The 14,810-nt window shown below is 41.5% G+C and overlaps 1 protein-coding gene across 16 annotated transcripts in view; it reads left to right on the top strand.

The window, feature by feature from the left end:
* Positions 1-9,848, top strand: part of ADAM22 (ADAM metallopeptidase domain 22) — a 227,712-nt gene extending 217,864 nt beyond the window's left edge. For 14 of the 16 annotated variants that reach the window (XM_064575313.1, XM_064575312.1, XM_064575306.1 and 11 more), the window contains 2 exons: positions 4,634-4,757; positions 8,353-9,848. In XM_064575313.1, the coding sequence (XP_064431383.1) occupies positions 4,634-4,757; positions 8,353-8,373 (145 nt within the window). In that variant the 3' untranslated portion in view covers positions 8,374-9,848. Of the gene's footprint in view, positions 1-4,633; positions 4,758-8,352 lie in introns of those variants that run through there. The other 2 variants (XM_064575314.1, XM_064575310.1) reach the window with 1 other exon arrangement.
* Positions 9,849-14,810: the final 4,962 nt, after the last annotated feature.

Raw genomic sequence — 14,810 nt, 5'->3', positions numbered from 1 at the left:
ATACACTCACATTCAAACATCCCACCCTCACCTGTAGCTCTCAAGATGGCCAACGTCAGGAAGACAGGTAAGATTATTTTGAATGTTATTTGGAATCTTGGCTCACCTGCAGTCCTATTTCTCCTGTCTATCTTCCTCAGGCTTGTGGGCAGATTGTAATTTGTATCAGCCATGGCACCAAAACAGAATGACTTTGGCCCCATAGGGGCTAGGGCTTTTATACCTCAATGGACTTAGCATTTTTTTGCACCAATAATTTGTGAAATGGTACCCCGGAAGAGTTGTTTCACGTCCCCTGGGTCAGCTGAGTAGTTTATGTGGCTCCCAGAGAAGAGTTCACATTTCTTAAATTCAGCGCCCAGGTCTGCCCAGAAGCTGCATGACTAAACGCAATTTGGATGGGGAAATGCTTTAGCCCCCCTGGTTGCACGTGCAAAGCTGCAAGGGCAGTTTTAGAGGGTTCCTTTATCTCCTCTTTTAATATGAGATGTCAGTTCCCACAGTGGATAGTCAACTTCAGAATTAATTGTTGGGCGCCTGGGTGGCTCAGTTGGTTAAGCGACTGCCTTCGGCTCAGGTCATGATCCTGGAGTCCCTGGATCGAGTCCCGCATCGGGCTCCCTGCTCGGCAGGGAGTCTGCTTCTCCCTCTGACCCTCCCCCCTCTCATGTTCTCTCTCTCATTCTCTCTCTCTCAAATAAATAAATAAATAATCTTAAAAAAAAAAAAGAATTAATTGTTAAAATCCATATTTGTATTTAAAGGCTAGATAGAATTCGCTGGAGGTTTATAATGGAACTGTCATTTTAGGATTAATCAGGGTTATGCTGGTAAGAGTTGAAAACCAACACACAATTTCTCTGAAACTCGTGAATCATTAAGATACCCCAGAGCTTTTAACAGTGATTCTCACACAACAGAATTTCATCCACCCTTCATCCAAGCCAGTCCTTACATAGGGAGGCCCGAAGTGTATCTGCACCTTGGCTTATGCTTTGCCAACCCTCTGCTTAAGCTCAGATCTGCTTCATCAGCCACCAGGTTGTTCAGGATTACCTCCCCTGCCAAAACCACCGATGAGGGTAAAGGCCATTTTATTAATCGTCCATATTGTGTGGGGTTTGTGGCCTCCTTATCAGAATGCAATGGGGACGTAGTGACTGCAGTAAACTGGTCCAAAGTACAGCCCAGCATTTAAAATATTATATCCACATCACTGCGAAGAGCAAAGCAAATGCTGAAAGGTTTTGAGTGATCATAATGCCTCAGCTGTGCTCCCTCGCCTAGTTCTGTATCACACAGTGGTTGCTCAAAGGATTGCCAGCATATATTCGCATCAAGCTGGGCAAGAGCATATCTCCCCACACCTAGATCTTGGGGGCAGTTGGTGACAGTGCTTTTACAAGCTCAATACTCAACTTCCACTTGAGTATTATGCATTTGATTACTCTCTTCATCAAGTTGTTGAGTCCCACTTCCATGATCTTATGGAAAATGCAGTAACTCTGAGAAGAAACTAATAATAATTATCCTGTATTGAGTGCCTACCACGTACCTTTATTTCTCACCACCTCATGAGATGTAGGCATTCTTACTCCCTTTCTACGGATGGAGGAAACTGAGGCACACAGAGTAACTCAGGGTAGCACAGCTAGTAAGTGTCAGAACCAGAATTAACAGATTGGCTCTGACTCCAAAATCTATTCCCTTTCCACTTCGCTGTAATACTTAAGAATAGCGGGGTGGATATGGACTCCTTAAATCCTATTCTAGGACACTTTATAAATCCTTCTGGATTAGGCTCCTATAAAATCTGCACCTGAACCCAAACAAGGGAGGAAGGGGGACCTGTGCCTCTCACGTGTGACGGGCCTGGTTTCAGCCATGTCTGGGGGGCAGAAGGGAGCTGAGCTTGGCTTCCAGGCATGTCTGCAAAAGGCCGGCCCAGCAAGGACAGACCACAATCCACCGGCACACGGGCACACCTTCATTGTGTAACCTTAAATGGCACCCACTAGGCTTATTACGGTTTTTAAAGGTGCTGTAATGACAATGGTTAACACTGGTTCAAAGATGACTCTGTGAGTGAATGAGCTGGGCCTTTGCCTGGTTTTCAGTGAAAGCCAGATTGGAGCTAGCAGGCAAGTAGCCAGGGCCAGAAAAGGGCCTGGAGGCAGTTTTCAAGAAATGACTCTTAGACATCTGTGACCAAATCTTAGTTTGTTTGTATTTCCCTCAACTGATTTACTCTATCTTGTTCTCTGCTCTCTCATTCTGAGGCTGAACATCCCCTCCAGATAATCCCTGTTACACTGTCACACACTGCCCAACCTCCAGGACACGATGCCTCTCGCCCCTACTAAAATCACGCTGCTTGCCTTCTCTTCCCCTCAGGCTCAGTCCACAGTGTCAGCTAACTGGTGTCTTCATGTGAGAGGTAGACAGGTGCAGATTTCTTGGGGAGGTCTGGAGAACATCTCCTGCTTTTGTTTTCACTCAGTATTGGATTTGGCCATGCAAAAAATATTTGGAGGAAAGACAAACTCAGCACCTCTCATTGGAATGGCCTGGTATGTGTGCAAAGCTGGTCATTTGGACTCCTGGCCAAGTGAATGGCTGGCGTGTCTGGGAAGCTATAAGCCAGCTGACTACGGCCTTGCTAGGGACACATACACACTGTAGCAAATTAAGAAGACCCATTTTGCAGATCCCCTAAAGTAAATAAGATTTAGTTCTTTGTTGGTGTACCTGACGAGCTTTCCTGAACTTGGACATCTTAACCAGTAGTGATGAGGCTAAAAATCTGAAGCCAGGTTACTATCCCTTGTTTTAGAAAGATGTATTTAAGTACAAAAGTTTATCCTCGTTCTACACATACTGAATTTGTTTCCTAAAGGTCACAGTCATATTGGAAATGTTTTCTTAAAATTAAAAACATCCTTAATTTCTGAATTAGAAAAATCTTCAGTAGTACACTGCTTTAATAGCCCTTCGGAGGACCTGAAGTACTTATATTCTTAGTTTTACCCATCGGCTCTGTGGTGGAGAGCATTGTCACAAGAGAAGTCAAGTATCTGTAATATGCTAACAGTCCACGCTAAGAAGTGGTCCTAGACGTTTTCCAAAAACAGAGGAAATGTTAGGAGTTACAGATTAAAAGCCAAGTAAGCCACTATTGATTTTTTAAAAGTGAGTAAGAACGTTCACTTGGATCTCAGGGCTGGTAGGAAAAAATATTTTCAAACCTTAACTTACATTTGGTGTCCATAGATGGGAACTGATTGGAAAACTACAGAACTAGAGCAAAGCATAACATATGGTTGGGAGCCAAAATTTAGAATAAGGGGGGAAAAAGAGACCTCTTGCTGCTGTTGCATGCAGTGCGGTGGCTCTGCCCCTGCCCAGCGCACCCCCTCCCCCGCCTAAACTCCCAGCGGATGAGCTGCATCCCCCCGCCCCCTCCACCGGCAGCAAGGACCCGTTTCGGAAGTAACCCCTTCCGCGATGTGGCTCAGAGCCACCTTGCAGCAGAACGGAGCAGTCATGGATGTGTAGTGGTAACATTTGTGAATGGGTCGGTACTGCCCAAACTAGCACCTCTATTTCCCATTGATACGATGCGAGTGAAAAACTCCCGGCTGTTTTTTTTTTTTTTTTTTTTCCCCTTTTTCCACTTCAAGGACAAGGGAAGAGATGTGGGCTCTTCCTGTGAGCTCAGCCTAGTCACAAATATTGCCGCTACATGTGCAGAATCAAACAAGAACAGCATAATACAGCGTAGCTTGCACATCTCTTTCATACGGGATATCTTCACGACGGAGATGTTATCTAAATAGGGAGGGTTTCTGTTGTGTTTTGTTTTAGTTTCAGTAACATTCCAGTCAATAAGGTGTAGCCACTTTATTGACAGGACGAGTGTACCCTCCATGCATTATTAAGATCTACTTTGATGGCACAGAATCCTCCCCTGTACAGAAATGCTGGTTGTAGGGACTAATCAGACCATTTTTGTGTGTTCTCATCAGACTCTTTGTTTGGCTGGAACTCTGCACTCCTTACTGCTTGCATGTTTACTAATTTATTATTAAAACCCCCGTATTTGCCTTTGTTCTTTCACAACTAACACACTGGCCTCTGAATGCATGAGTTTTGTGTGAACTGGTGTGTGACTTAGCAACTAATAAATGTATCAGTTGTATTATATTTTCAGATCTTAAAAATATAACTGGAATTACTGTACTAAAACATTTTTTACATTAAGTGATAAAAATAAGGCAGAATATTAATATGTTGTACACTTAATTTACCATTATGAGCTCTTAGAATCATTTTATCCCTTCTCCATTTTAGCTTTTTACCTATTTGTGTAGGAAACGTCATTATTGGCTTTCTAGTTGAAGAGTCTGATTCTGTGTGCTAACATGTGAACAGTCCATTGCAGTTATGACATTAGGAAGGTAAAATTCCAGCATTCCAGTGTTGTGAAGGGCAGAGAATCTCCCCATAGCTAAACCTTTGCACTAGTGGCCTGTGAAAATAGGAATCAGAGGGTTTGTTCTGAACCCACTTTTCAGACATTTGAAAAAGATGTTAGGCAATCACATATTTATGTCATGTGTTCTCAACGTCTCAGGACTCTGTCTCCTGCCAAGTCTCCCTCTTCATCAACTGGGTCTATTGCCTCCAGCAGAAAATACCCATACCCAATGCCTCCACTTCCTGACGAAGAGAAGAAAGTGAACCGACAAAGTGCCAGGGTATGTGGAAACTGCTATATGCTAACAGCCTTGATCATTATCGTTCATTTATGAGTTCATAGTTTAAAAGAGCCATCTTTCCTGTTCTGTTTATTAAAAAAAATGAAAAAAAAAAAGGAAGATTTGCAAGATTCCATTGAAAAATGGAAGATCTGGGGGCTCAGATTTATTTTTGCAAATGAGCTTAATTACTGCATTGAGAAATGCTAGAGATATTTGGTATGTTTTAATCATTCATTGCTATGTAACTTTTATTATACGTTGTAGCTAATATATTACAGTCTGAAATAAAGCAGAGAATGTATTTTGCTTTATCAGTTTTTTAATATACCTGGAAATGCCAGAAATTAAATAAACGAACCTCATTTCCATGTCTGATTTACTTCCTCTTACTGGCAAATAACACCCAATAGGACTTTAGAAATCAGAACGTCTGATAGAAAGTTAGACCAGTGTCTTGGAGACGGGATGGAATTTGGATACAATGAATTTGGATACATATGAAAATCTATAATATTAAAAAAAATATGGCAAAGTGTATGGTAAAATTTAGCAACCTTTTATATTTTAGAAAGCCAGATTTATAAACACGTAAAAGTTTATTTTTTTTAAAGATTTTTTATTTATTTATTTGATAGAGAGAATGAGGGAGCGAGAGAGTATGAGAAGGGGGAGGGTCAGAGGGAGAAGCAGACTCTCCGCTGAGCAGGGAGCCTGATGTGGGACTCCATCCCAGGACTCCAGGATCATGACCCGAGCCAAAGGCAGTCGCTTAACCGACTGAGCCACCCAGGTGCCCCATGAAGTTTGTTATTTATTTAAAAATATGGTTCATCAGAAATTTTGTTTATTTTATTTACTTACTTTTTTTAGTTTGTCATTGGGTCTTCGCATAAAATTCCTTTTTATTTTATTTTCTTATTGAGGAATTATATTAGTATAATAAAGTAATATAATTTAGCATATGTTACACACAGTGTTATATTAGTTTCAGGTGTGCCAGAAGTTTCTTGAAATACTGAGTCCTCTTTTATACTTTAATTATGGATCTACTCAGCCTCACAGTGTTCCCGGAACACATCCATTATGTGAAATGGAGATACAGTTGAGTTTAGAGAGGCAGACCAGCCCTCAGAGGCTTAAGTGAAAGATATAACTAAAGAATAATTACTTTTATTGATATTCAGACTCTGTTGTGGTCAGTTACAGTGTAATGTGGTTCTTCTCAGAAATAATTTTGCAATAAAATAAAAAAGCTTTAAAAGCCTGGGCAGATTTATCTGCTAGTGGGTCTTGGGTTCCTAGGATTTTTGGTTTTGAAAGATATTTCAGAGACTCTTTGATCCTGAACTTAAATAATGGGGTTCAAGGTAATCATAGATCATTCAAATTTTACCTCGATCAACTCATAGTCAGTAAGAAAACACAACTTGTTAAAAAGCAGACTAGATTACTATAATCAAAAAGACTTGAAAACCAGTCAGTGGTGTTTTGTTAATTACATGAAGAATTGTCTTCCTGTGTTAACACGGGTAATGGTAAAAGATGGAAAGTAAGAAGAAAATTCAGATTCCCAGCACTCAGCTTTCTGGTTTTAAAAAAACAGAATTGTTAATTGGCATCCAGTTGTCCATGATGTGAGTATGTTGTAATGAAATCCAAGGCTGATGGCATTCCTCAGGGAATGGTCAAAGTATAACAGCCCAGTTTTTACCTCTGATAAATTGTCTACATTGCTGTATCGCTCTATCTAGTTGGGGATATTCTCTCAGCCGATGTCATGCCAGGCTGCAGGTTATTAATGTTCCCACGTGAAAGCCCATGAAAATGGAAGCTCCCAGAAGTAGTGGCTGGCCCTTGGCCTCTTCCCTGGGACAGTGGTGTGAAAGGTCAGATGGTTCCATCCACCATGAATATCCACAGGAGCAGGTAGCAGAATCCTGCAGAGTAGGCAGCCCTTGTCTCTGGGCTGTCTTTGTGGGCTGTGGAGAATCAAACAAGGAGATCTTTTTATGAGCATCCCCTCCACCTAGAAATGGCCAGTCATGTCTGTTCCTAAAAGTGATGGCTTGGCAATTCTTTGCTCCTTTTTCCAACCTGGGATAATGGTAATCTTCTGGTTCCCCCAGTGCTATCCTTTTGTTCCCCTTTCCGCAAGCTGTCACTACTTTTTATAATCATTTGTAAGAACGCTGGCCTCACTGAAGCTGAAGTCTGAACCCTTCACTACTCCATACCATCATCTGAGCATCAGTCCAGATCCTCTTTCCCTCAGGCACCCTGCAGACGCCCCATTTAACCATTTGTTTTCACTAGTCTCCACCAACAGGGGTCATTCACACACAAACATCCTTACCTTTGAGAGGTTTGGTCTCCAAAGGGTGAGAACACAGGCGGCTTTACCACAGTCCTTGTGGAGGCTGGAGCCATCATGGGTATGCAGAACAAGATTTCCATGCAGATTCAAGAGAACCTATTAAGGGAGCCTATATGGAAACATGCACATAGTCCCTGAGCTGTTTTTGCTTTTTCTTTCCCAGAAACTCAGATATACAATGACATGCCCCAGATTTTCAGTAAAAATGGAATTTGGATGTAATTTAAGTCACACCAGTCTTAGACTTTCTTTGTTCATGTTTATAAAAGTATACCCAAATCATATTGCCTGGAAACAAAATTTTATCAGCTTGATCTCCCCCACCCCCTTTTTTTTTAATTGGCTGTCCTCCGGTGAACAGATTTGCATTCATATTTCATCATGCCAAGGTTGTTTACCGTACCTTAAAGCAATTACTGAACATTGTAGAAATTAGATATGAACAGGACCAGGCTACAGACCTGGTGGCAGAGGCAAGAGGTGAGGGAATTAAAGAATGGACATCCTGCCTTGGGTGCATCATTCTACTCTGATGGGTCTCCTGAGAGAGGACAGTCTTCTAGGAGGTAGTGATGGATTTGGAGAGCGGATGGCCTGGCCGTAGGCACACAGCAGAGATTTCTAAGTGGTTGGTGGAGGAATTGACAGAAACACACTTCCCCAAGGTCAGTACTTCTCAGTGTTGGCTGCACATGGGAATTGTTTGAAGGGCTTTTAAACTATGCTAATGCCAGAGTCCCACCCAGAGAGATTTTGATTTAGCTGGTCTGGTGTGCTGTCTGGGCTGTAGGATTTTTAAAAACCTCCCCAGATCATTGAAATGTGCTGCTGGGTTGAGAACCACTGCACTAGTGAGCTTTATCAGGATCCTGGGGAAGAGACGAGCGTGCGTGGTTTTAAAAAATAATATTTTAAATTATTTCATTGGTGACGTAATATTTAATTTATTCAAATTCTTGAGTAACATTAAATGAAGATGTGAGGGGTTTTATATTAAAAGGTGGCAGTTGCTAAAAAGGTTGAGACACAGGTTTAGAGGAAAGAGAAAGCTAAAACTGAGAGTGTTTATTGTATCCATTTATTCGACTTGACAAGAGTGCGCTTCCACAACCACGTAAGTATGGATGGAATCACCGAACTCTTTTTCATCTTCATAGCTCAGAATATGCCTGTTTCCTGCTTTCACAGTGTGCAATTTTGCTTTTCTCTGTTGTGCAGCTATGGGAGACCTCCATTTAAGATCCACTGTTTACATGTGATACATCAAAACTGTTTACTTCAACTTTTATAGACACCCAGCCTCACGGAATCACCGCAAATCTATCTGCTCTTCAGACAATACAAAGACCCTCTGAGATGCCCCAGAGGAGAGGAAGCCGAGTCTCACATCTGGGTACCATTTTCTTTTTGTCATTGGCTTAGGATCTAAGTGAACCCTGGAAAGAACTACTGAAATGTTACACTATAACAGGGGAACAATAAACATACTGGTATGCTCCTGGATAATCCGCATGACAGATATATGTAGAAATATCACTAAAGTTAACTCACATGACCCAAATGTAGCAAGTTTCCTAAGGGACAATAGTGGATTCAGAACTGACATTCTGAAGCACATCCTAATTGTAGACAGTAATGCTATGTGCATGAAACTTCTGTTTATTGCAATTTCCACATTTAAGGAAACAACATCCCCTCATAGAAACTAGCATGCAGGGCTAAGGCATCTAGGATTTGTCTGCAGGACTTTAAAGCTTTGAGAGGCCAATATCCCATATGCTAATTCTGAACATGTGTCTTTATTATTATTTTTTTTTTTACTTTTCATATTTATATCAGCATACAAGGAGAATTGTACATATGTAAACATTTTTAAAATAAAAGAAAGCAGCTGTTACACACAAGTATATTTTGCCAAATGCCTAAAAATAGTCACAGCCACATCATCATCATCCATCAGATGGTCTCTAAAGATGATAAGCAGGTGAGGTTGTAAATATAGTGGTCAATGCGTAAAAGCGTCTCTCCATCATTGGTATGCGTCCAAACCATGTGATATCCCTTTAAACTGTGCACAGTCTGGAGGCAGTGTTATTGAGTAATTAGTTGAACCAGAGAACAAAATGCCCAGCCTGCACAGCTGGCTAGGGCAGGGGTTGAGGGGTGAGGCTCCTCTCCTGCCCGCCTCCAGGCACTCCGATGCTGATGGCCACTCCCTGGGACTCCTGCAGCCTGCCCCCGTTCTCCTTCCGGGGGCGACAGTACCTGCCGCAGCAGCTGTTAGCTTGCAGTGCCAGAGACCTGCTGGTTTCACCCTGGAGGCCTGTGAGCCCCTCGGCAGCATATCCTGCTGAGATGAAGCAAGTGCACCAAAGACACGAGGCCATGGGCCACTGATACCCTGGTAGCTTCCAACTTGCCAATACTCCAGCCCTTTGTGGCCTAAATTTTTGTTCTTTGACAAAACTTTTTAGCCACCCTTACCTGTAAAATGAATGACTTGTTTTAATACAACCAACTTTTACACTGTTTCTTAAGGAGCTTTATCATCACTGAGTCTGGCAGGTCATTCCGCCCTGATGTGGAAGCAAGATGGTGGAGGGTTCTACCGGCTGGGCTGGGAAGCCTCTCCGGGCCATTGAGCGTTTGAAGAATCCTAACACATAAGTGTGCGGCAACTGTGAAGTTACCCCAGCAGTTGGCAGGGAAAGGAATCTGAGGTTTTGAACTCTTACTTTTTTTTAATTCCTAGAAAAGTAAGAAATCTATGTTCAAGTCCCTTCTTTAAAGCCAAAGTTCGATAAGCTGTTATAATGCAGCTCTGTCATTCTAAAAGAAAACTTCCCTGGGGAGGCTACTCTAGTGAACTCAGAAATTGCTGGGAATCAATCTGACGCTTTGATGTGAAGAGTACTTCTGAATTTCCTCATTTTCTCTCCTTTTTCTTGAGAGGAATGGAATCTGCAGACAAGATTTCAGAAATATCCTCTAAATTGGATCTCTCCCAGTCGTGTCCATGGTCAAAATCCACTTCATCTCCATGTGTAGTCATCTTAGATGCCCAAACTGAAGGGCCATGTTAGAGGCAGTGTTTGATCCTCTATGTATTTATGTCTTCTGTAATGGACCTCTCTTCTGAAAGTCTTTAAAAACGTTTGACAAGCAATTTAATCACTTGAAACTATAAAGCATAAAGAGCATTTTTCATGGCAGGAGGGGATGTGATCATCGATTCTACAATAAAATGATCCACCAGATTAAGATTTGGGTGAGTGTCGGGTGACCATGCCACATAGCTCAAGTGAGGGACAGGAGGGCAGACAGATTTGAAAATGTAGCAAATAAAGTGGCTTTGACCAAGATCACTTTCATGTGCACTGAATGTTTTCTGGTATTGAGTGTATAAAATGCTAATGTTATAAGGTTTATTTTGACTATAAAAGAGTTTATAGATTTGAATGTAAGGTACTTTGTGTAAATATGCTTCTTAGTTATGGTTACACAAACCCTCATTTGAAAGAATTCACAAATGGTGAGCTACTTGTCCACAGATCCCCTCACCCCCCCTTTCCTTGCTTTCTCAATTATTTTTACATGAAAATTATTATTCCGAGTGAAAATTATTGTTACATCCCTTTTGAGAGACATGGGTGCTTATAGTCATCCTCCTTGATATTAACGTTCATATGGAACTGAATGAAAAGCATTTGTTTTATTTGCAGGGAGATTATGGTTTTAGAGTAGCTTTAATGTTCCGGGTATCTGTCGAAGAATGTTTGAACATTCTTACAGCCATTTGCAGAATTCTTTGACAAGTTCATAATCTCAATGGGTAGTTTTGAGAAATACTTCCATGTGTAGTCATGGTTGGTATTTAGATGTTTTAAATCTAAATATTTGTGACTTTTCATCCACCGAGGCAGGGAAAATGGACCTAAGGCACCAAACAGAAGCACAGCATTATTATTTTTTTATTATCTCTTTTGGAGAGGAGCTTTGAGGTCACCATTGCAGTTTGTATTATGCAACTAATACTTAGAGCCCCCAGACAACTATAGGACCATTCTACTAAGCAGAGGAGAGCAGTTATTTGGCCTTTCTGTTCCATTGTATGCCTTTTTCTTCTCTTTCTAAAGTTGTGTGCTTAGAGAAAACTTCAGATTAACAACCTGCTGCCTGAGATGTTCCGATTGTCCATAGACATTGCAGAAGAGCAAACTCGGATTTAAAGCAACATTGAAATCTCTATATTAAGAATGCCAACAAGGGGGATGGGGGGAAGAGGGAGCCCCTGAAGGAACAAACGGGTCAGACTGACTGGTCTGTGTCCAGACAACTCTTTCTTTAGTCAGGAAGTGGCATCCTCCTCTGTAGTCTCCCAACTGGAAAGTGATCCCCCGGTCACCTGCAAATCTGTGGAAAGGAGTAAACTCAAACTGCAGCATAACGAGAGTTTTCAATTTAGTGTCGTTGCTCTATAAGAAACCCAGTGATGTTCCTTAAAAAAAAAATTGACTAATAAAGTAAATGTAGGGTTAAATTGCCAAACATACTTTTTAGTTTGAGATAGGTGCTTTATGAAGTGGTACTACAGTTTCTCTCATTTTCCCCTTGCTTTAAAAAGGCTTTTAAAATTGTCTTTATATATAAAGTCAGTCTAGTGTAGCTTTCTGAACATAAGATTGATAGGGTTTCTAAAAGAAGTTGCTGATAAAATTAGATCTTTTGTGCACTTCCAAAAAGGGACTATATATATTTGAATTTCATAACAGCCTTACATTTCTTTTTTTTTTTTCCATTGATTCCCTTGCAGATTTGCATAATTTATTCCTGCCCATTGTTCCAGATCTCTTGTGGCTACTTTACCTTTTGCTTTTTTAGATTTTGTTCTTTACTTCTTATAATTACCTGTGGGCCAGAGGAAATACGGTATTTTTACTCACTTTAAGTGTTTTGAAATCAAGCTTGTTTATTTATTTCATCCATCTTTCCATTTCCTGTTGTCATGTAGTTCTGTTTTAACCTATATATTTAGTGTTTTTAAATATTCCCTTGTGTTGTTCAACATGATAATAAATCCTTACCTGAAGAGAAGACTATTTTACTTTATTCTACTTCTACGTGAAGGAAGGGTAGTTCATTGGGAGGATGCCAAGTGGCCAGGGGGCACAGAGATGTGTCACCGCATGATGGGAGTGAAGGGACGAAGAATGGCCAGCCCATCGCAGCCAGAGCCTGACCAGGACACCACTGCTAGCCACTGCCAAGGGCGCTCCCATGCGCAGCGTATTAGAAATGCCACCCTACCAGTAAGTTCCCATCAGTTTTCCAGGAAATGCTCTGACTTGCATTGGCGGGCGTACCGTCTACGTTTCAGGGTCCTAATGGTCTTTTTCCTTTCACTTCTTAGGTGATCCCCTAAAACCGTCACCCACGTTTTTATTGTTGTTCAGTGGAGTCAAGGTGAATTTCTCATTCTGCTAGCTTAAATATATATAAGAAGCAAACATCTGTATGGAATAGAGCTTAATTTGAGGTTCAGTTTTTTTGCTTTTCCCCTCAGTTGTTTTCTGAATGGATAAAACTACTCTGATTTTGGATGCAGACTTTACAAATCAGGGCATAATATTTCTGTCCACATTTTATTCATGGCTTTGTCAGAGCCCCCAAAATGGAGTGCCATCTGGTTCAGTTTATAAGTAGAAAAACAAAACATTCAAAAACAAGAACCTGCCTAGTATTTTTGTCCTTTATATCCAGGGCCTGACGAACAGTAAGCATCCTCTCTATGGAGTTCGAGAGATGCTTCCAGACCCTTCCCACTTCCCACGTTGTTCCCCACCAGTAGCTTGTCAGCCCTTTTCTTCTGACTAGGAACTGTCACTGTCATGGAGGTAAGTCCCTTTTTTTCCCAGCTAAACTGGCACTGGGGAGAACCACAGGGGCGCAGAATAGGGGGGAGAGAGGCACCTTTAGTCTCCTCCCTTTGGCAACTGGGCGTGGATTATGCAACTTCAGAGAGAGATTGGTCCTCAGGTGTGTTTCAGGATGGGGAGGGGATAGGAAGCAAGCCTTGGGAGGTCATGGGGCATTTAGTCCTGGCATAGGAGCAGAATGGAGACGTGCATGAACTCAGAAGCCAGGCGTGCAGAAGGTGGTTACTGGGGGTGCGGTGGAGACAGGGGGGCTACTCGAGTGCCTGCAATAGACCCATGAGCTTTGCAGTTTTCCTGAGTGGTTGGCTCTATAAATACTCAATGGGCCAGTCCAGGATGGGCCAGTCATTCTTGCCTGGTGCATCCCTGCTGCGTCATTCGTAAAACCTGTATTGTACTGAGAGGTGCTTCAAGCAAGGCTGGCAGAGTTTTGCTCCACGGCATCATTTCGTGTTTTCGGGTCTCTCTGAAATCAAAACCAGGGAAAATGTAGGGTGTTTTTGTTTTTTAGAAAAAGGCATACAATGAGACGGGCGGTCTTAAGGCACTTACAAAATCATCAGTAAAGTTGTCAAAGAGTTTATGAAGGACAGTTTCCTCTCCAGTTAAAGTTTCAGAGGTGGATTTTTGTGTTCTAATGTTCAAGTTCTAAAATAATGTGACTAGCCCCCAAATCTTTAAACACAGCGGTGCTAAGTTATACCAGATGACACATTATGGAAAGTGCTGATATGAATTAATAATTTATTCAGTAATAATGCCAAGAATTCTTGCTAAATTATACATGTATATCACTGCCTGATTAGAAACCCCACTTTTCTTTTCTAATCCAGCACAATATCCGACTGTGATTCTACAGCTGGTCTTTTTAATGGGCAAAAATGACCCAACACCTTTGTTTTATATGGAAAACTTTTTTTTTTTAACACTAACTTCAAAAGTGCTTAACAAAAGGTTTATTCAGGGTAACTAAGCACGTATGTCCCTTTTTAACCTGCTGGAAGACACGTGCCCCTCCAATCTAGCATCCCCCAAAAGACAACTTCTTTTAGAAACTGGGCATTCTACCTAAACATAGCAGTTTATAGGTTAGCCAAGGTAGGTCTGCGTTAGTGTTGCCCGCAACCGTCATCTCTAAGGGGTGATACCCATTTACAGAGTGGAAGCCACTTCGTGGGCAAATGTCAATAGCAGCATGATTTCACTTTTGGTAACCAGGTGATCCTGTGTATATACTTAAGATTGGCTTCATTTTAATATATTCTCTCTGCTCCTCTGCACTTCAGGTTAAGCTATTTTAAAGGTAACTGGGTTTGGGCAATCACCAACTGAAATGTATATGGTAACTGCTTTCCTGAGCAGGCATGATGTGTTTTATGGCTGTTCAAGTTATCAAGTTGTTCTTATATTGTAGGTAAACAAAATCTTACTGTTTTTAAAGGTCGCTGTAACTTGTTCAAATTTCTGGCACCATTTTATTAGTAACTCACTTCTGAAGCTGAAAAGATACCACAGTTTTCTATGTTACTGTCATTGTAACACCAATGAAGTGACTTTCAATAAAAGATTTTATGTTATTTTGATGCCGGGCTCCCTTCAATCCTGTTGTTCTCCCTGTCACCGTTTGTCTTTAGGAAGCCTGTCAGGTACTATGTTAGGGGGTTGTTTCTTCTTTTTCTCGTCCACGCTGTCCGGGAAGGGCCCATCAGCATGATGAGAAACAAGAGACCCTTTAGCAAA

This window comes from Mirounga angustirostris, unplaced genomic scaffold (assembly GCF_029215605.1).
Source record: "Mirounga angustirostris isolate CCGP_5_RB_7025 unplaced genomic scaffold, mMirAng1.0.hap1 SCAF_12, whole genome shotgun sequence".
Lineage (NCBI taxonomy): Eukaryota > Metazoa > Chordata > Mammalia > Carnivora > Phocidae > Mirounga > Mirounga angustirostris.
Note: the sequence above shows the minus strand (reverse complement) of the source record. Positions and strands in the feature narration are given on the sequence as shown.